This window comes from Malaclemys terrapin, chromosome 11, assembly GCF_027887155.1.
Source record: "Malaclemys terrapin pileata isolate rMalTer1 chromosome 11, rMalTer1.hap1, whole genome shotgun sequence".
NCBI classification, from domain to species: Eukaryota; Metazoa; Chordata; order Testudines; family Emydidae; genus Malaclemys; species Malaclemys terrapin.
In genome coordinates, this window is record NC_071515.1 from 42,281,279 (window position 1) to 42,303,410 (window position 22,132).

Sequence of the window (22,132 nt, forward strand, 5' to 3'; positions counted from 1 at the left end):
TCCTCTTCCTCCCGGGCCCTGTCTTGGGCCGCCGCCCGCCTTTCTCAGGCACCACCCTGCACTGATGAGCACGTCCTAGGCCGATGCTACCCACGGAGGTAACTTCCCAGGAACTTTTAAAGAGGGACCTTGTCGTGTCCTTTAGCCCCATCCTCATGTTTGGCATGGTATTTACAGCGCCTCTCATCGCAAAATAAGGTGAACCCTGGTTTCAGTGATATTGTGAAATAGGCGCCGAAGTCAGAAGGTTGCTTAGGTGTCTTGTGCAGATTTCACTGTAATCGTTTGTTTAAGAAAAAATAATGGATACAAGTTTTGACCAAAATGATCATAATATTGCCTCCTCTATGTGATCCTAGCCCATCCAAACTTAAATATATACTGGTCACTTGCGATAGTTGTATCAATTGCATTATAAAATAAAAAAAAAAAAATAATAATGGAGATATCCCATCTCCTAGAACTGGAAGGGACCTTGAAAGGTCATCGAGTCCAGCCCCCTGCCTTCACTAGCAGGACCAAGTACTGATTTTGCCCCAGATTCCCAAGTGGCCCCCTCAAGGATTGAACTCACAACCCTGGGTTTAGCAGGCCAATGCTCAAACCACTGAGCTATCCCTCCCCCCCATTGTGCCATTGTATTTATGGAGAAACACAATATTTCTAGAAAGGTTATACAAACCTATACTAATAGGAATATTTTAATTATTTTTAATTTTAAAGTAAAAAAAGATTTGGTTTGGCTTTAAACATTGCACTATTGTGATTGCTGAATGGGGCCCTTAATATGGAAGTTCATCCCGAGGGATGAATCTGTGTACAGTATAAACTTGCAGGATCTGGGCACTGCCTGCGAAGCAGAAAGAAGAAAATGACTAGAAACAAAAGTGAAACTGGCTAACCTATTTTCATTGTCCACATTGAATGAAATGTTAAGAGTGAACAAAAAGTGAACAATAAAGCCACAAACCTGCAAACACTTGTGCATGGGTTTACTCACATGAGTAATCCCATTAAAATGATAAAGGCTGGATTTATGCCTCTACTTGTTTGTGAGATTGCTAGCATTTTTAGGCTCTTAAAAATAAAATAAAGAATAAAGGAATACTGTTACTATTAAGTAAATGAAACCACAAATCAAATGTAAGCAGCCATAGGTGTCAATCCTGCAATTTACAATACAGAGCAGGCTACTGCTGTATCCCTGTGGGGCTCTGCACTGAAAATGCAGGAACAGGAATCTACATTGTTACAAATTAAGGGGGAGAGTTGTCAGGATTATAATATTTTTAAATTTACAACTGTTGGCTATAATACTTTTGAAGTAATATTAGCTCTAATTAAATTTACCATTGAGCGATGACAAATTTTTTTAAAAACATTGTTGCCTTAACAAAAATAGACCTACATTTTATTTGGCCTGCCAAATAAACAAAACAAATAAACAAAACCTAACAAGGTGGATACTCCCTCTGCTGGTTTTGCAACATCATTATTCCTAGGGCTGTCCGCTTCTCTGCTTGCAGTGTTGTAGCTGTGTTGGTTCCAGGATATTAGAGGTGGTGGGTGAGGTAATATCTTTTATGGGACCATCTTCTGTCAGTGAAAGAGACAAGCTTTCAAACTACACATGGCTCTTCTTCAGGTCTGGGCAGGGAACTGAGAGTGTCACAGAGCTGAAAAAGATACTAGAAGATATTACTTGTTTCCTCTAACTTTCCTGCTGTCATACTCCATCAATAAAGTAAACTACTGGGGCTTGAATTTTGATACATTAGGAACATAAAACCCAAAGAATAATGTGCAATCAGCATGATATTTTTTCCTCAGAATTCTAGGAAGGAATGGCAAATGAGTGTAAAAACATTTAAATCCAATCTATTAAAAGATGACAGTCTTTCTAATAGACAAAGGAGCTGCCAATGTTTTGGTCACTAAAATCTGGTGCTAAGCAACGGCTATGATATGAAATAAAGAGATGGTTGCTAGGGAAATGGTGACCTGGGAGGAATTCAAATCTACCTAATAGCTCTTGAGTCACTGCTTTGAAATACTGGAACTAGAATTTTGTTGCAGACAGTTATTGGTCACTAAACTGTTGGACAAAGAGAAAGCTGTACCTGCAAGTGTTTTGCAAAACATTGAACATTTGCACTTTGCTGGAAAAAAATAGTATCTTCATGTATTTAACTCCCACAAATAAGCATTTGCAAGAATATGTACTCAATTACAGATGCATTATCTGCCTTTTTGTGTGTGTGTATCCTTAAAGAATGGTTATCATGTATCCTTCACAAAGCCCAATTTCAATTCAGCTAAGAGAGGACAAACCAGCAGAGGAGAGTTTTCCTCTCCATCTGCCATTACAGGGTGATCTCTTCCATTTCTTTCTGCTGTGTCTAGAAGGAGCAAAGCAGGGAAGATAAGGTGGGTGAGGTAATATCTTTTATTGGGATGACTTGTGTTGGTGAGAGTGACAAGCTATGGTGCTTACACAGAGTGCTCCTCTTCAGATCTGGGAAATGTACTCAAGAGTGTCAGCTAAATACAGGAGGAACAGAGTGGTTAGCAGAGGGGTTCTCAAACTGGGGGTTGATCCCTCAGATGTCAGGAGGTTATTATGTAGGGGTTGTCAGCCTCCATCCCAAACCCAACTTTGCCTCCAGCATTTATTTAGAGTTAAATATTAAAAAATTGTTTTTAATTTATAAGGGAAGTTGCACTCAGGCTTGCTGTGTGCAAGGAGTCACCAATACAGAAGCTTGAGAACTACTGGGTTCGAGTAAGTACTTAACACATATTTCAAGGAACCATTCAAGGGCTCCAAAGTTTGTCTCTGGAGCCAACAGAAGTTAGTGCAATAAAAGATATTATCTCACCCATTTTGTCTCTCTAATATCCTGGGACTAGGGTGACCAGATTTCCTGATTTTATAGGGACGGTCCTGATATTTGGGGCTTTTTCTATATAGATGTTTATTACCCTGGACCCCCGTCACGATTTTTCACACGTGCTGTCTGGTCACCCTACCCGGGACACAAACAGGACTACAACAACACTGCATACAAGAAAGCAGGAAAGGAAAGGTGCCCTGGGCAGGGTACAACGCTGCTAGTACCTGGGTGGATTGAATGGGAACTGACGGTGCTCGTCTCAGTTTCTTATGTGCATGCATGGGGGACGGGTTAAACTGCTGCACTGTGTGGAGAGAGGCGGAGGTGCGCTGAAGTAGGTGCTTGGGGTGGTGGGGTCTCCGAGCCTGGGCTCCGTGTGGGTCGGCCGGGAATGGGCATTGTGCAAAGACGCAGGAGGCAGCCCCAGGACAGAAGCGCCCTGCCCTGCATGCTTTGCAGCGAAGGAAATCAGCAGCAGAGCTCACAGCAGCCCTCTGCCCCGCTGTGAGGCTCCGCTCGCTACGGGAAGGTGAGGGGCCTTCGTTTGTGCATGGTGATGAGGTTGTGGCAGTGATCCCAGTGGGTAGGCGATGGTAATCCACTTCAGTGGCTAGGGAGCGCTCCTGATGTGTGTGTGTATAGGGAAGATCTGATGTGATGTGTGTGTGTGGATAGAGAGTTCAGTGGTGGTAGCCCTAGAAGAAGGTGACCCCCTAGGGCCCCAGAAGGGGAGGGGGAGGATTCATTTTTCTGGCTCCTCAGACAGGTGAGGAAGCAGAAAACCTGCTTCAGATCAAGACCTTTTTTTTTAATTAACCTCAATATTATTATAGTTAATATTTATATATAACTTTATTTAATCCAAGTCACTTACTAGCATTAACTAATTAATCCTCACAGCACTCAATTTTGGTTTTGAGATAAATTGCTAAGTGATAGAAAAGGGAGTCAACTTGCAGATACATCATATTTACATGACTTTTTCAACTAGATTTGCAGACATAGCATTAGCTATGGGGCCTATGCAGGCACTGAACATCTGCAGCTGCCAGTGAAGTTAATACTTGAGTGTGTTCATTAGCCAAACAGGAATGTAGGGGGATTGGTTTTGTTTTTTGCCAACTATATTATCTAAGTTACAATTGGTATGCTATAGCCATAAAAGATAAGTCTGAGAAACAGGATGTGATTTTTTTAATGTATGTTTATTTTTAATGAGTTTTTAGAATTTTTTGTATAACTATAAGAACAATTTTAATAGTGCAAACCTATGCCTAGTTATAAACTAATTTTTTTTTTTTAGTTGAGAAAACAAACATGAAGAAGTTAAAACTTAAGGAGCTAGAAAGCCGTCTTCAGCAAGTTGATGATTTTGAGAATCCAAAATTACTTCTTGAACAGTATCCAACAAGACCACACATTGCAGGTAGAGATTAAACATAAAACTGTTGTAGTTTCTCACTTTTCTGTTGCCAACATTGGATCAATACTTAAACTAAAAAAACCTAAAAAAATCTGCTAAATGTTTTTTTGTTTCTAGATGTTTATTTTGTGTGTGTCCTGAGAGTAATAAATTCATTAGAGACTTTTGCATTATTGCCAGAGATTGCTTAAAGAGAAACTAATGCATGTGTTTTAGTAAATGTCTCTAATATCTCCAACAATTAAATCTAATAAATGGATTTTAAAGTTAAGGATGTGGGTTGCAGAAAACTTTCCGATTTGTACTGATAAGAACTGTTTGTTTGCGTCAGGTATTAAGAACACATAGAAACACGGCTCTTAGTTTTAATATTGATCTTTCAATCTGAGTAATTATAAAATACACCGCTACCTCAATATAACACAAATTTGGATATAATGCGGTAAAGCAGTGCTCGGGGGGCGGGGGGGGGGCTGCGTACTCCAGTGGAGCAAACCAAGTTCAATATAACACAGTTTCACCTATAACGCGGTAAGATTTTTTGGCTCCCGAGGACAGCGTTATATCGAGGTAGAGGTGTATCATTTCCCCTGTAGGACCATCACAAACAAAATTTCCTTGTGCACCTTCCATAATTACAATGAATACACCACTGTATGTATGAGACCAACATGGAAGACCAATGAGCTGGATTCTTTCTTACTCTTCAATTTTTGTTTCCATACATAAACTAGGATGTGCATTTTACTGGGATCACTAGGTTTGTGTACAGCTTGGTTCCTGTATAATCTACCATAGCCTGTGTCTCCTTGCTTAATTTTGAAATCTGTCTCAAAGCTTTCTGAAAGAAAATACACCAACTTGTCAACTGCCTATTTGTTCTTATCCTATAATCTCTTATTTTTCAGCATGTATGCTTTATACAATTCACAACACTTTTGATGATATTGAAAACAAGGTGGTTGCAGATCTAGGATGTGGTTGTGGTGTACTCAGCATCGGAAGTGTAATGTTAGGAGCAGGGTAGGTGTTTAACACCCAAGTTCTTTTTGTTTCTTTCCCAGTATAGAACTAAATGAGAAGATTAAGAACATGACCAATACTAGACTGTACTTAATTTAGGTAACTAAAAATGATTGCATGACCACACATTGTAGTAGATCTAGCCACGGTATGAGCATGCAAATAATGACAAGTAATAGGGGCACTTGCTCTTTATTTAAAATAGAGGATTATTTATTAGAAACATCTTCATAATTTAGAAAATATTTTTCTCCGAAGTGTTGTTCATATCCTGTTCAAAAATTCTGAGAAACATAAAAAGCTTCACTACTTACATTCCTTTATTAGGAATTTACTTCTAAAATATATCACTGTTCTGCTTTAGGCACATCTCTCAGAACTTTACAGCAGGAACAAACTTGACTGTGTTTAGAAATGTGCATTCTGAAAAGAAAATGTACCACATCTTTTAAAAGTAAAAATACTTCAGTTTGTTGATGGTTGTTTTCCATTTTCCAGGTTGTGCGTGGGGTTTGACATAGATGCAGATGCCCTGGAAATATTTAGTAGAAATGCAGAAGAGTTTGACCTCACAAATATTGACATGATTCAGTGCGATGTATGTTCTTTAGCTGCCAGATCAAAAACTTTTGACACAGTAATTATGAATCCTCCTTTTGGGACCAAGCATAATAAAGGTTGGTAATTCTAAAAAACAATTAAAATATTCCTACTTTTCAGCAAATGGTGTTAAAGTTTTACAATAATTGGCCTTTAATAACTAGTTGAACTAGTAGTTCTTTTGTATATTGCTATTACAATTAAACTTATCTACACCTATGCTAGACACCACAGTTAGGAAAAATATGGAAATATACACCCTCTCTTCAGTGCCATAATGTATTCAACACTGCTTTTAAAAATGTGCAGGCTAGCAAGCATAACTGCAATTATTAGGGTTAAAAAAAATGAGGACATCTAAGCATGAAATTAAAGAAGTTAAGACTTTAAATGCAGACAAATAAGACTTTAACAGCAGCTTGGGTCCTCTTCTTACAGGAATGGATATGACTTTTCTGAAGGTAGCTTTGCAAATGGCACAAACAGCTGTATATTCCCTACACAAAACTTCAACACGAAAAGTAAGTCCTTGACTTCAGCCGGTTAAGCAGGTGTAAGTGGCACTCTAATCTTCTTCTACTTTTGTAAGATCAAAATCAAATGGATTCAATAGCCAAGATGAATACCTGTGCCTTGGGTGTTTGAAAACTAAGATACTTATAGTGCTTAATACTTGAGTGGGTATATATACACTCACACCCACCTTTAAAAAAATAGACTCCGGTTGGAGTTCTGTCTTTGGAGCCTTAATAATTAATGGGTATGAGAATGACAAGGTAGAACACTAGCCTTGATGCAGGAGACTGCAGATGTCAGACAGATTAATACTTCAGCTCAAAACTCAAGTACACTTAAAGTATAAAATATCTTAGTTACTATTTTAATGGGGTTTCCTCAAAATGCCATAAACTAATTGGAACTAAGTTCATGGACTATTTTCTTATGTTCAGCATATTCAAAAGAAAGCAGATGAATGGAAAGTGAAGATGGAAGTTATAGCAGGTAATATCTTGTACATACATGTTTTTAAAAAAAATGCACTGTTAGTGGGTAATAGCCTCCAGGACCAGCTACTATTCAGATGTAGCACGAGGAGCTAGTTTAAAAATATGATCCATTGGGATGAAAAACTGGTAGATTGTTTTACCTCCCACCAAACTACAAGGAGCAAGTGATAAAGAGGTCTAAACTATGAAATAGGAAGTTTTGTAGGTTCTTCTGGTCCCAGGACAAAACACTTCTAATGATGAAAGATGTCCCAGGTGATCAGAAAGTAAAGCAAATATTCTGGATATAGTCAGGAAAAACTTCTCAAAAGTTGAACCCATTCTCTTAACTGGACAAGATTTAGTATTGAAATAGGAGCAGGTCTGTCATCGGAGAAGACAGCAGACCCCATCTCAAAGCATTGTCAACAAGTTTTACTTTTCCCTGCTCCGGCATTCCCTTAGTCCTCAATTTGAGCTGTCAGTTTTTCTGATCTCCAAATTTTGGTGGCTATTTCAAGACTTGTGCCTTACTTTAATGGCATAGGAGTGAAGAATATCAGGGGAAAAAAGACATAATGCAATATTTATACAGCAGTAGACTGCAGAGTTCCTTCATTGTCACACTCTTTTGTGATGATTATCTAGTAGCAATTTCCTTCTAGAAACAAACTTGCTAATATGAAAATGTCTGTTCTGATATTAATGTGCATTCACTAATCAGGCCAGAGCTCAAGAACAGGCAGACGGAGACCGAATAAATGTAAAGCCAAATAGTTTTAGTCAAGTTGCTGGCAACAAAAAAGTGATCAAGGAATATAGTACAGTTTGTCTAACACCACTGAGCAACTAAGTGATTTTAGTATGACAGGTGTTCTCTGTACTCTTCACAGAACTTAGATATGACTTACCAGCATCATACAAGTTCCATAAGAAGTCGTCTGTAAGTATTTTCCTTATCCCGTATTAAATTATGAAATTGTCTCTGAAATTTACAGGTAATTGGCTAATAGTTTAAGATTAAAGTCTGAATTCAGTTTAACTTGCATTGCAGTAGTGCCTAATCGTGTGCTGGACACTCTACAAAGGGGTTAGAGCTGCACTTGTGACTCAGTTTAGTATTGTTACCAAACTCATTTGCACATTTGATTTCAGAATTGATGTCATGTGCTTTGCTACAGAGCAAGTTAGGGTCTGATTGAAGTTGGTGGAGTAGAAACATTCCAGAAAATTTAAGTTGTCTCTAACCCTCTTCTAGATGGGTTGAGACCATTGTAGTTAGTACCTCTAGCATAAAGAATTCTATTGTAGGATTGTGTTTATAAATAAAATAAATAAATTAATGGAGATATCCCATCTCCTAGAACTGGAAGGGACCTTGAAAGGTCATCGAGTCCAGCCCCCTGCCTTCACTAGCAGGACCAAGTACTGATTTTTGCCCCAGATCCCTAAGTGGCCCCCTCAAGGATTGAACTCACAACCCTGGGTTTAGCAGGCCAATGCTCAAACCACTGAGCTATCCCTCCCCCCATTGCATAGCATTTAAGCTCAGATCTTGCCTATGGCTTACCATACTAAGGCCCTGAATTAATCGAATTAAGGCTTAGCAAGTGGGTGCAAGAGGTTATCAGATCATGTTTCTATGTATCAAATAAATTTAGTGTCTAAACTCTACTTGCTCCCACCTATAGTTGACTGGGGTGAACTCCTGCCTCTATTGACTGCAACAGCAGAATTCCATTTGACTTCAGAAGGGACCAGGATTTTACTCTTAAAGGAAGGGTCATGGTTTTGGACTAGCGTGAGGATGTACCATGCATAAGGGCAGCATGGACAAAAGCAATCGAGCTGGTTGGAGCAGGTAATTAAGTGATGGCAGAGTAGGAGATAACAGAAGCAGTAATAGGTGATGTAACATATACCCCTCTACCCTGATAACGCTGTCCTTGGGAGCAAAAAAAAAAACAAAACCCCAAAACATCTTACCACGTTATAGGTGAAACCGCGTTATATCGAACTTGCTTTGATCCACCGGAGCGTGCAGCCCCCCCCCCCCCCCCCCCCCGGAGTGCTGCTTTACTGCATTATATCCGAGTGTGTGTTATATCAGGTTGCATTATATCGGGGTAGAGGTGTATGAGGAAGTGGTTGAGTTATGATTAAGGACCAAAACTTTGTATTTCACATAGTGGAAGCAGTATGTGTTTTGGATTTGTTCGGGTTTTTTTGGAAGGAGAGGAGATGACCACCTGGTTAGAACAAGCTGCATTTAGAGTGGATCCAAGGGGAGCAAGGTGGATGCCAAAAAGGTTAAAGGGGAAGGGTCAGTAGTGTCACAGAGAGGAGGACCTGGATAAGAGTCTGATCAGAAAGACCAGCAGTTACCTGGAAATAAGCTGCAAGGCTTAGATGAGAGTAGGTGTAACATGAAGGCAGAGTCAGAGACCAAAAATTGTAGCATAAATGGCACTTTTGATTATGTATGTACCACTTGGAGTTGTATTTGGCTAGATATCTTCTTCTCCACAGTGAGGGACTATAAGAGTTTTATCCCACTGAAGCTATCCTTAATCAAACTATTTCCTGATTAGCATATTTATAGACCAAGTAGTGTGCACATAGGAGCTTTGACAGAGTTCTGTCCACTAACATTAATAAGTTTGAAGCTAGCATTCAATGGTCCATGATTTTTAAATATGGAATTTTATTGGTGTTTTTCATACAACTTCAAAATTACAGTCAGATTCAGGAGTAGACCCTCCCTTTATACATTTGACTCAAATGCCAGAAATACTGAGAGGATCTGACAGTATAAGCAAAACTATAAATATAAAAAAATATCCAAGTTGGCATGTTAAGGTAAGCACGCGTTTGAGAAAAAAAAAAAAAAAAAAAAAATCACAAAATAAAAAAAGCTTTCCTTTCATTACAGGTGGATATTGAAGTGGATTTAATAAGGTTCTCCTCTGAAAAACTTCCAAACTGAGGATTGGCTTAAAACCTATTTAAAATGGAATAATAAAAACTCAGTGCTTTTTTAAACACTATTACTGATCTCCAGCTCCATTTTCTGTTTTCAGCTGTTTTGATGCAGGTTCTTCTTTTTCAGTCTCTTCTAGTGGTCTTTTCTTGGGACTTGCTGGCCCTGTAAGAGTTAATATAGGCAGACACTTATGGGACTAGTGGAAGTTTGATATTACTTTCAAGACTATTCCTATCCAGCTCAAGACATACAATCTTTCAGGCTGCTACATATGAACAGGTTGCCTTGAAATTAGTACTTCGCATATTGCCTATGGAACAATTCCAGGTGATCCACAGCTACTATGTAACAATGATGAATCACCCATTCATAACTTGTGTCCAGAGGCTTTGGACCACATAGGAGGGGGAATTAACTAAACAGGAGCACCAGAATTTTTCCAGACTGAAAAACAGTAATAGTATTGGTCATTGAGATAGACAAGGTAGGTGAGGTGGTATCTTTTATTGGATCAACAGAAGTTGGATATTACCTCATCCACCTCATCTCTCTAGTATCCTGGGACCAGCACAGATACCACAACAACACTTCAAAACAATGGAAGATACCATATTTTTCCTTTAGTCAGGCACCAAATCTCAACAGGAAGGGAAGACAGCCCACAGTATGGAAGAGTTAAGAACCACTTCTCTAGGCCATGGCTAACAGACAAAAGGTTTTCTTCTACCATACTGAGGTAAGGGCATTCATTTACTTGAAAAAATATGAATGATTATTTACTGTGACAGCTGTGTAGAGCTAAGAAAACGTAGGACTAATGACTGTATCTCTTCAGTGAAAACTGCTTTGTATTGCCCTGTAAATGCTCAACTCTGCAGAGAAATAGGTCAGTTTCTGTACAGGTCAGTCCTTAATTTGACAGACCTCCACAGAGGCATCAGTTAAGTGTCCCTGTGAACATGACTAAAATTTGAATGATCAGGAAAACTGGCCTGGGAGGGAACAAAAACTTTAATAGCATACGATAAACCAACTTGACCAGTTTCTAGAAAATACAAGAAGCAACTATTTGTTCAGTCTTATCTCTGTATACGCACAGACATTGCTTCAAAGGGTTGCTTCCAAGCAGCACATGAACTACTCCATCTCAGGCACAAAATAGCTTACCTGTTTTAGTGTTCTCTTCACCCTCTTCATCCTCACTCTCAAATTTTGTTTTCTTGCCTTGGAACTGTACTTTCCCTTTGTTCTGCGAGCCCTGGGGTACTTTGCCACCTCTTCCTTTACCTTTAAATTTGCGACCTGTCAAGATGTACAAGATAGTTCAAGACCTTTTAAGAACCATGCATTAGTCATTTACTAATCTAAAATCATACAACTCAGTGAATGCACTATCTGACAAGTTCACTTTAACATAATAGAACTTCCATGAAAGTTATCCAAGTGGTATTCAGATTAGTCAGGGGGAAATTCACCTTTTGCTTTCCATTTGTTTAATGATTCTTGCTGACCCTCCATGATTTTTTTCAATGCTTCTTTCTCTGCATCTCCTTCCAGCACCTCCCAAATGACATCTTTGTTGCGCAACTGTAAGTTCCCATTATTTGCTTCTTTGGCTTTATCCAGTGCTTCTTTTGCATTATCCTTAAATAGGATAATCCCCTAAAGACAGAAACAAGCACCCTTTGCATTATGGAGTCTTGCCAGTGCAAAAGCATTAATATGACTGCAGCTGGAGTGTCAGGTACCCCCAGGTCTCCTGCCAGATTCAGATGCTACAGTTTGCAAACTCATTTAGAATAAATTTCTAGCCCATATGGTTTTGAAGATAACCTACATATTAACAGGTTTAGTGCTTCATCATTTTCAGACTTGAGTATTAACTGACCCACAATTCATGTCAATTTAACATTTGAGCCTAAATACACCAGCCCCCAGATAACTACATGTGCACTTCATATGGACAGTGACATGCATAGCTATGCACATAGACGGTTGAATAAGAAAAAGGCCAAGGTTTGCTCTGCATAATTCTCTATTCTCCCAGCAATCAGTGATGTTGCATTTAATAACTGGTTTGTTTAACTGAGATCTTTAGTCTAGCCTTTATGTTTTATGCAAACTCCCATAGCTATCAGTATGCTCTCCTCTGTGGCTCTAGGTTAGCATATCCTCATTTTAGCCAGAGTCTAAGTGTAACTCTGCAGGAGGAGAGTCACATTAATGCTTTTACCCAGACCGCTTTCTAATAGCAGTTACTCTAGAAAGCTGAAGAAATAAACTAATTGACCTCTTTAGCACTATCATATTCTGCATTCCGTAAGTCCCCAATGGAAGGTGTAGTATACCATTGCTAAGTTAACCATCAGACACTTAAGCAGCATTCAGATACTAGACAAATTTCACATAAGACAAAAGTAACATCTCATCAGAGCCTTCTGACCTCCTTTGCCCCTCTGACAAAGTCTATCCATTTAATTTCTCCATGGTCAGAGAAAACTGCATGAAGATCTTCTCTGCAAGTCTGATCTTCTAGGTCACCAGAGAATTTCAGCAAGCATCCTGTCTTTTCATCCAGTGATTTCTAAATACAAGAGAACTTTTTTAAAAAAAATAAGGCAGCTAGAATTTGAGATTTGCACTGAAGTGCAGAGTTTCAGGGAGCTGTATTAAGGAGATAGTAATAAAAAGATTGCAGCAACTGATAAGAGATCAAGTGACATGGATTCAGTTGTATTGCTAGTAGACAAAATCTCTCATACTTTTACACCAAAGCACCTCCGAGCACAAAAAAGTTCCTAGAAGTCTTGCATGGCATTGTCAGTCTTGAAAAGACTGGAAAAAAAGCAATGTCACAAAGTTTTGTAACCCCCTTTTCCTGACTCTCCATAGGATATTCACAACCCTTGACACCCATGTGCCACTAGCCCTGTGGGCTGCAACCCCAGTTTGTGAACCTATGCACTTAGATGGTCAGTACCACTAAAAGTGCTCATCCCTGCCACCCATCTTGTTTCTTCATATATGGGATATTACCCAGCCATTCAGTGCTAATTATGGAATCATGTACAGTGACATTTGTTCTACACAGTAGAAAGCAAATTAACATCTTGTAATAAATTGATAAAATTAGGCCTTAAGAAAAAATATGATGTGCTTCTGGGTGGGAGGTCAGATTTGATTATGGAGGTAGAGTGGTGCTCCAAGCTGAGTGTTGACATTTTGGGCAATGTTTGGCACCCTCCTATAACTATGTTAGAACACAGGGTTAATACAAAAACACAGTAGGGCAGAAGTAGCTTTAGTACTTATCAGGTCTATGAAAGCACACAGTATCAAAACATACTTGACAATTACCAAAGCAGATTCATTGTGACCTTGTTTATTCTATCCTTCCAGACCATTCAAGAGGTACATACCATTTCAGCATCTTCTGCTTGCTTCTGTTTTTCTTCTTTCTCCCTGTAAAAGTTCAGATCACAGTTGGTTAGAATATAATTAACTAAATAAGGCAAGGTGCTTCATTAATTAAACAAGAGCCTAGCTTACTGTTTTGCCTTTGCTTTAGCCTCTACTTTGTTTTGTTTCCTCTCTTCATTCTTCTTTGCAAAGTACTCCTCCCTTCAATAGAGGTATAAATTAAGTTAATGCAGCCTATTAAAAAAAGCCTTTATTTTATTAAAAGAGAAGATGGTAGTAGCCAAAGAAATTTCTAGCCCTAGAACATCTTTATAATTAGAAACTATTCCAAAGGAACAGCAAAGCCTGCACAAATCAAGCAGTATTGGAGACCTGTATGGCAATGCAGGCATCTGTTCAAACATAAGCGAAGTTGACTTACTTGAAAAGCACAATCAGCTCTGTCTCTTTGTACTTTTGGTTTGGAATCTCTGTGAACTTCTTAGCAGATTCAACACTATCAAATACTGCAAAAATTGATCCCTATTGAATTGGGAAATATTAAGAATTAAATAGATTAATGGAATGTTCTCTAGTAGCCTGTTTTTCATAGCTAGCAAAGCATCAGTTATGGTGATATACAATTACCTTGAATGTTTTACTCAGTGTTCTCCTCATTTGAATGTTTTCTACTGAGCCTTTACCTTCTAGCCATTCTTTGATATCATCAAGTGTTGCATCTGTTGGAAAGCCTTTCTGCAAAGTAATATTGAACTTCCAATAATTACATGAAACAGAACCTATGACATTCCAATTAAAGAAAGTATCATTACAAACCGGTATGGTAACTGAAAAATATAAATCAGTTACTTAAAACTTATGCCACACCTTGTTTTATATTAAAATAAAACTAAGCAATAGAATCAGAATTTAATTTGGGTTAATGCTTTTTAAGTAATAAACTGAAAGTAATGCAGTAGAGTATGAAAGCTTACAATATATACAGATCTGTTTTTAATTGCATTTTTATACTGATCATTCACTTCAGGGAGGGGTTTACTTGGAGATCTTCTGATTTTAGTTTTGTCTTCACTTATTTCCATAAGTCCAGCTTTAGATTTTCTCAGTGCTTCTACTATAACATTGAAGTCTTTTGAGAGACTGCTTAACCTATGGAGAAAGAACACAGTATATCAAACAGGGCCACATACCCCATCCCCAGCATTACTCAATTATGATTTGAGTTATACATACAGAGTGAGGACATGTGGCCCCTAATTCAGACAATATGGTTATTTGGAAGGCACCCAGCCACAAAAGGTTACTTGCACTTTGTTTTACCTGTTGAATTTGATCATTATTTCTAAAGGCACCCAGCCATCATCCAGTTTCACCTGCTCCTTTAGGAACTTGTCTCTTGGTAGATTGTGATCACCAAAATAGTACTGCAAAAATAAAGATAGATTTGTCCTAGACTGTTGAAGCATAAGAGAATTTGATGGAGACTTGATGCAGTAATGAACTAGCCAATGGAAGTTTGCCCTGCCCCTTTACACCAATATCATAGGAGTTATCTGCATAACGGAGTTAAAGATATCTTTAACTTCAGAATTTCTAAATTCTCCATTTAACCTCCAAATCTAACTGCAGGTGGCTGACCATCTGAAGAGTGATCTTGTCTAGTGGGACAGTAGTAAAGAGTTGCAGACACAAAGTCTATGGCCTTAGCTGAGCAAATACATGGAGACTTTTGTTCCTATATCATTTAGACATCAACCTGATCAAATTAGTTTGATTACTAGTCAAAATTGGTATCCTAGTGGCTTTTAGTTAAAGAAAAAAAAACCACCCACACAAATGAAATGTAGCATTTGTCCTAGTACGATACCATCTATACTACACTCATATCTCATTCAGGAAGCTTCTAACTAGCTTTTATTTTGGAGGTTCTGTTTTGCCAGTTTTACTACCATTCCCATTTCAATTGGACCCAGTTCAACAATCCACAGAATGGTCTGCTCCTTCAAGAATTTGTCTGGCCTGCTTTGAATTAGCCAGCAGAGTGGTTTGTAAGGACAGTCTCTTGCTACGAGTCATAATCCAAATGTCAAACAAACATTTTATGCTGCAAGAGTCAACATGGAAATATTTCATTTTATCACTCTATACCAGCATCAATTACATTGTGCATATATTAAACAAATCAATCGAGTTATACTTCTATATGAATTTAACCTACTATTGTTACATTAACACTGTTGGTTTCTTATTTTAATTATGGCAGTTCTCCCTCCACCCCAGCATTTACTCTGAATTTCACAGCACTTCCAGTATTACTAATATACGGGTGGATTAAGAAAGCACTACAAGGACACTTCTACTAATCTATTATGTCTACTACTTTCAAACTTAGTTTTTAGACCTTTACATCTTGTGATGAGGAGGTATAAAGATAGTTGATGTCTTATGTCCAAGTCTTCTTCAGTCAGTAATTCAAATGTATTTTTTCCAATAATAAAACAGGATTGCAGGGGTAGTATAGAACAGTAGTTCTCAACCAAGGGTACATGTACCCCTGGGGGGTACGCAGAGGTCTTCCAAGAGGTACATCAACTCATCTAGATATTTGCCTAGTTTTACATCAGGCTACAGAAAAAGCACTAAAGTCAGTACAAACTAAAATTTCATACAATGACTTGATTATACTGCTCTAAGTACTATACACTGAAATGCAAGTACAATATTTATATTCCAATTGATTTATTTTATAATTGTATGGTAAAATAAGCAAGCAATTTTTCAGTAGTAGTTTGCTGTGACACTTTTGTATTTTTACGTCTGGTTTTGTAAGCAAGTAGTTTTCAAGTGAGGTGAAAGTTCGGGGTACACAAGATAAATCAGACCCCTGAAAGGGGTACAGTAGTCTGGAAAGGTTGAGAGCCACTGGTATAGGATATCACCACAGCAGCTAAAAATTAAGACATTGAAGAACTTAAATGTAGTAAGCTGCCATCTTCACAACCTTGCTCAGATTGTAACATTAAATACACCTCTCTCTATTTGCATGCATAGTGAATGACTCTCAGAGTTGCAATAAGTTAAGTTAATATTTTGGTTTGTTTAACAGTCCATAAACTTGCCAGTTTGTAAGGTGACTAGTATTTAAGTTGTTAGTAAATGCACAGAATGAACACTGTCATGGAACCATGGACAAGCATTTCTAGAACCGGTTTAGAAGACTGAAGTTTAAATACTAGGTTTAGCATTTTTGTTTAGAATACCTAGCCAGATTAACAATTTACCTAATGAGAGAAAGTGATTTAGTGTTAAAATAAACATACCTCAATTTGCTGACAGATTTTGTTTTCCAGGTTAGACATATTTTCGCCCTCTCCATTTTCAGCCATTTTGGCTACCTGTATTCACAAACCGGAGTTTGGTATTACTTAGTATTGTTGCATCACCATAAACTTTGTAAGTCTAGAAGTTCATTAAATGAAATCCCTAATTTTGGGCTACAGCCAGAACATATAAAATAAAATTGACAAATTCTTTATACATTTAAGACATCCAATCAACTTAGAACATGAACTCAGAACCTTAATTAGGAGTTAGTCAGAATGCACGATAAATAAAATGCATATGAGACTTAAAAGTATCAAATCAACATGCAGCATTAACCGCTGTAAAAAAAGCAAAGCAATTTCACTTCTTTCCAACAGTGATTTAGAGAAACGAGGTGGGTGAGGTAATACCTTCAGGTTTGAAGAAGAGCTGTGTGTGGCTCAAAAGCTTGCGTCTCTTACCAAAAGAAGTTAGTCCAATAAAATATAATACCTCACCCATCTTGTCTCTCTAATATCCTGGGACCGATAGAGCTACAACTATACTGCATACAACAGTGATTTAGGCATTTAGCCATCTAGTGCTTAGCAAACTTCATCTTGGGAAATCTGATGCCATCATGTTGACACAAATTCTAATAAAATCCAGTCTCACCCAGGAGGTTGTGGCCTCAAGAAAAAACCTTGATGGTCACATGTGGCTGCATTTGAGAAACAGTGGTTTAGACTACCTTTTAAGGAGTACGATGAAGTTATTTACAATCCTAACCCTGCCTCATCTTCCAGTTTGAAAGAAGCTGGTCATTTACTACACTGAAGAGGAAGCAGAAGCATCAGAGCACCACACAGTAGAAACCCAGCCTCTTCTGGTGCTCCCTATAGAAAGAGGTCTGTTCTCCCCTAGGAGGGCTTGTCTTTATTGTATTGTTTGCTCAAGGTATAACTCAAGTGTTGCCCTTAACCCAATTTGCATCCCCGCAAACTTCTAGCTCAAGTGCTGCTTTAAACTCCAGCTGGCTGACTTGTTGTCAGGGTTATGGGTTGAAAGCTCAAGCTGCGGGCACTGGAGCTAGTAATGCAGTGAGAATGCAACTAAACACTACACCTAAAAAAATACTTTGCCTCAGTTTTTAATAAGGGTAATGAGATCTGGGATAATGGCAGGATGCTGAACGGGAACAAGGATATGGAAGTGAAAATTACCACTTCCAAGGTGGAAGCCAAATTCAAACAGTTTAATGGGACCAAGTCAAGAGGCCCATATAATCTCCATCCAAAAAGATCAAATGAATTGGCACATGAAATTGCAAGCCCAATAGCAATGATTTTTAATGAATCCGTAAACATGGAGATCAAACCTTATGACTGGAGACTTGCAAAAATACAGTACCTATATTTAAGAAGGAGAGAGGTGGGCAAGTAATCTGGGAAACTACAGGCCCATTAGTTTCACCTCAATTGTATGCAAGGTCTTAGAACAATTTTTAAAAGAGAGAGTAGTTAAGGACAGAAGTAAACAGTAATTGGGATAAAATACAGTACAGTTTTGCAAACGGTAGATATGCCAGATCAACCTGATCTCTTTTCTTGAGAAGATAACAGATTTTCTATACAAAGAAAATGCAGTAGAGAGAGTCTTCCTGTACATCAGTAAAGCATTTAATAGTTACACATGGAAAATTAGTTATATTAATCCACATCTTCAATTTGAGAATTGAAAGGTGGATAAAGAACAGATTAAAGGGGAAACTACAATGGGTCATGCTGATAGGTGAATTGTCAGGCTGGAGGGGGATTACTAGTAGAGTTCCTCAAGGATCAGTCTTGGGACCAATCTTATTGAACATTTTCATTAATAACCTTGGCACAAAAAGTGGGAGTGTGCTAATAAAATTTACAGACGATAGAAAATTGAGATTTGTTGCCAATACAGAGAGAACCAGAATAGCCTAGATTTGGATGACCTTGAAACTGGAAAAAGCAACAGAGGGTCCTGTGGCACCTTTGAGACTAACAGAAGTATTGGGAGCATAAGCTTTCGTGGGTAAGAACCTCACTTCTTCAGATGCAAGAAGTGAGGTTCTTACCCACGAAAGCTTATGCTCCCAATACTTCTGTTAGTCTCAAAGGTGCCACAGGACCCTCTGTTGCTTTTTACAGATTCAGACTAACACGGCTACCCCTTGGATACTTGAAACTGGAGTTATAGAAATGGGATGAAATTTAATAGTGCAAAGTCATGCACTTTGCAACTAAAACATTTTTAAAGTAAGCTGGGAATGTAATGGTTGAAAGCAAAGAGAAGAGAAGAAAACCTTGGTATATTGGTCATTACAGTACTATGAGCCACCAAACATGCTGTGAAAAAGGCTCATGCAATCCTAGGATGCCTCCCTCAGGCAAGATATATGCAATAGAGATAGGAAGTGTTATTACCATTATACAAGGCACTGGTGAGACTATCTGGAATACTGTGTGCAATTCTGGTCTCCCATGTTTAAGAAATGTGAATTCAAACTGGAACAGGTGCAGAGAAGGGCTACTAGGCTGATCAGATGATTGGAGAACCTACCTTATGAGAGGAGTCTTAAGGAGCTCAGCTTGTTTAGCTTAACAAAACAAAGGATGAGGGAAGATCTGATTGCTCTCTATAAATAAATCAGAGAGATAAATACCAGGGAGGGAGAGGAGTTATTTAAGTTAAGGGCCAATGTTGGCACAGGAACAAATGGATAGAAACTGTCCATCAACAAGTTTAGGCTTGAAATTAGATGAAGGCTTCTAACCATCAGAGGAGTGAAATTCAGAAAACCTTCCAAGGGGAGTAGCGGGGGCAAAAAACTTAACTCATTTTAAGACTGAGCTTGATAAATGTATGGAGGGGAAATGATGAGATTACCTACAATAGCATATGACCTCTCAGTAATTGTTATTAGCAAATATCCCACCAGCTGGATAGGATACTAGATAGGGAGGGCTCTGAGTTACTACAAATAATTCTTTCCCAGATGTCTGTCTGGTTGGTCCCACCCACACGCTTAACTAATCACTATATTTGGCATCCAGAAGGAATTTTCCCTAGGTCAGATTGCCAGAGGCCGGGGGGGGAGAGTGCCTTCCTCTGCAATTTGGGGAACAGGGCACTTGATGATTTGAACTAGAGTAAATGATGGTTTCTCTGTAGCCTGAAGTCTTTAAATCAAGATTTAAGGACTTCAGTAACTCAGAAGTTATGGCCTTACTTAGGAGTGGGTGGATGAGGTTCTGTAGCCTGCAATGGACAGGAGGTCAGCCTAGATGATCATGATGGTCCTTTCTGACCTTAAGGTCTCTTCTCTGAGAATGTGTAAGGGTAGCATATTAATGGGTGTGTTATTGGTGGGAAGACATCACACAAAGAGGAGAGAGTTAAGATTATGTTGTGGAGATGGCACAAGAAGAAGAAAGAGTTAAGTTATGCCTTTTCAGAATGTGAAGAATGGCTGAGGTAGCACCTGGCAATCTTACCCCAGTTATGTTACTCCTTAACAGAGTTATTTAATTTCCATGTTTTTTTTTTTTTTTTTTTTTAACAAATTCCTCTGCGTACTACAGCCCAATTTTGCCCCTCCGCTGTCTCTAGCTCCTCAGCTATGATTTCCCTGGCCACAGAATGCACTGGCTGCATGCTACTTCTGTCACAGGAGTAACTAATATGATACTCCACTATGTTAGTTAAAACATGCTGATCTCAAAATTTGAGATTCCATTAGGAATCTCTGGAGACTAAACAGGCATAACTATGCCAGCATATATCTTTAGCACAGATGCATCTACACCAAAGAAAAGGAAACATCACCTCCCTGAATGATGGTTGATGCATCAACTGAAGCATTCTTCCATCGATATAGCAGTGTCTACACTGGGGGTTAGGTTGGCATAACTATGCCATGACCAATGTAGCTATGCTGACTTAAGTACAGGCCAAACCTTTATTAATCCTTCTGTTTAGTTTACGCCATATTCTTTCATTCAGCTGCACTTTTTTAAAATCTTGAGTCTGTAGACCACCTTGTGTTAAGATAGCTACTTTTACCACCATCAAAAATGAGTTGGTGTTCCTTGATTACCTTTTCAGTTTACACTTGAAAATGGTGCATGAGCAACAAGTTCACATTAAGGCTTCATACAGAATTTAATATGCAGACTTGATATGCACATTTGGACAGATTCTGATTAGAAACAGGATAGAGCCTTTTATATGGGCAAGCTGCCAATGGTTTTGTACTAAAACAATTCTGATAGCAAACTCAATGTCGTCATGTCAATAAATGATTCAGGTCAGAGGAAAAAATCCTATGGTCAGCCATGACAGCATAAAGCTACATGACAGCTGATTAGTGTTAGTAAGGGATGGTCTATACTTACATTTTACTAGGATAAGAGTGCATTGTACCATGCAGTTTATTTCAGTTCCCAAACCAGTATAATCACTTGAATACCTGTGGCCAGACTAAAAGGGGTCAGGGGCTGCTGCTTTAAGATATACTGATATAGTTCAAGTAGTAAAGCTTCCTGGTTTAGACAAACCCTGATTTATATTATCCAAGATGTTAAAAATTCTTTGTTGTCCACTCATCCCTGCCTAGCAGGCTCACCTCTCACAGGCCATATTGTATACTATAGCTAATGTGATTGGTTACAGTCAATGCACTTAGGTCCCATCCACACTACTGATGAAGCTGTTGGCATGGAAGGGATTCAATTAACAGTTTCCCTCCCTAGAGTAGACTAGCCCACCCATATTGAAAAACTATTACTAACCAACCAGTTGCTAGACAGAGGCCTAATTTTACTCTACACTACCCGCCGGATTGGCAGGCAGCGATCGACCCCCGAGCGCTCTCCCATCAACTCCTGTACTCCACCACCGAGAGAGGTGCAGGCGGACTCGACGGTGGAACAACTACAGTTGACTCACCACAGTGAAGACACCGCAGTGAGTAGGTCCAAGTTGCTTAATTTAGATCAAAAAGAACACTCGGAGAAGTGGGCTGTAGTCCACGAAAGCTTATGCTCTAATAAATTTGTTAGTCTCTAAGGTGCCACAAGTACTCCTGTTCTTTCTGCGGATACAGACTAACACGGCTCCTACTCTGAAACCTGTCTTTAATTTAGATCGGTTCTTCCCCCCCCCCAGTGTAGACCAGGCCTGAGTCAGCATACACCATTGTTAGAGTGTTAGCATTAACTGCTTTCTAAAATGGCTCAGGCTAATACATTTACTCCCAGAGCATACAGGACATGAGATTGAGATCCAGTAGCATTATTAATCACAGGCTGCCATATGAAATACTAACATCAGGGTAATAAATGAAGAGTCAAAGTGAACATCATCTCTGATGCTTGTTTGCATTATAAGCACTAATACAGACATATTAACCTTAGTACTTAGTTTAAATTATCTACACTACAAGGGCAATCATGTTCAAACACATGAC

General features: G+C 38.7%; 2 protein-coding genes across 5 annotated transcripts in view; one reads left to right on the forward strand and one right to left on the reverse strand.

Annotated features, from left to right (window-relative positions):
- METTL5 (methyltransferase 5, N6-adenosine) lies at positions 1-9,973 on the forward strand. Of its 4 annotated transcripts, none has more exons than XM_054043664.1 (8): positions 3-98; positions 4,198-4,320; positions 5,226-5,340; positions 5,839-6,017; positions 6,379-6,461; positions 6,891-6,942; positions 7,820-7,869; positions 9,859-9,973. In XM_054043664.1, exons 2-8 carry the CDS (start codon positions 4,212-4,214, stop codon positions 9,910-9,912), a joined length of 642 nt encoding a protein of 213 aa, XP_053899639.1. In that variant the 5' UTR covers positions 3-98; positions 4,198-4,211; the 3' UTR covers positions 9,913-9,973. The 4 variants fall into 4 exon arrangements, with proteins under 4 accessions (XP_053899643.1, XP_053899639.1, XP_053899641.1 ...); XM_054043666.1 differs by having other exon boundaries at positions 43-198; XM_054043667.1 differs by lacking the exon at positions 3-98 and adding an exon at positions 3,208-3,423.
- SSB (small RNA binding exonuclease protection factor La) overlaps positions 9,611-22,132 on the reverse strand; it is a 13,428-nt gene continuing 906 nt past the window's right edge. The window contains exons 2-12 of the mRNA XM_054043663.1: positions 16,650-16,724; positions 14,650-14,753; positions 14,304-14,478; positions 13,957-14,064; positions 13,751-13,851; positions 13,459-13,530; positions 13,329-13,371; positions 12,353-12,493; positions 11,385-11,571; positions 11,077-11,211; positions 9,611-10,071 (exon numbers count right to left, since the gene is read on the reverse strand). Of these exons, the coding sequence (XP_053899638.1) occupies positions 9,974-10,071; positions 11,077-11,211; positions 11,385-11,571; positions 12,353-12,493; positions 13,329-13,371; positions 13,459-13,530; positions 13,751-13,851; positions 13,957-14,064; positions 14,304-14,478; positions 14,650-14,753; positions 16,650-16,715 (1,230 nt within the window). The 5' untranslated portion in view covers positions 16,716-16,724 and the 3' untranslated portion in view covers positions 9,611-9,973. The remainder of the gene's footprint in view (positions 10,072-11,076; positions 11,212-11,384; positions 11,572-12,352; positions 12,494-13,328; positions 13,372-13,458; positions 13,531-13,750; positions 13,852-13,956; positions 14,065-14,303; positions 14,479-14,649; positions 14,754-16,649; positions 16,725-22,132) is intronic.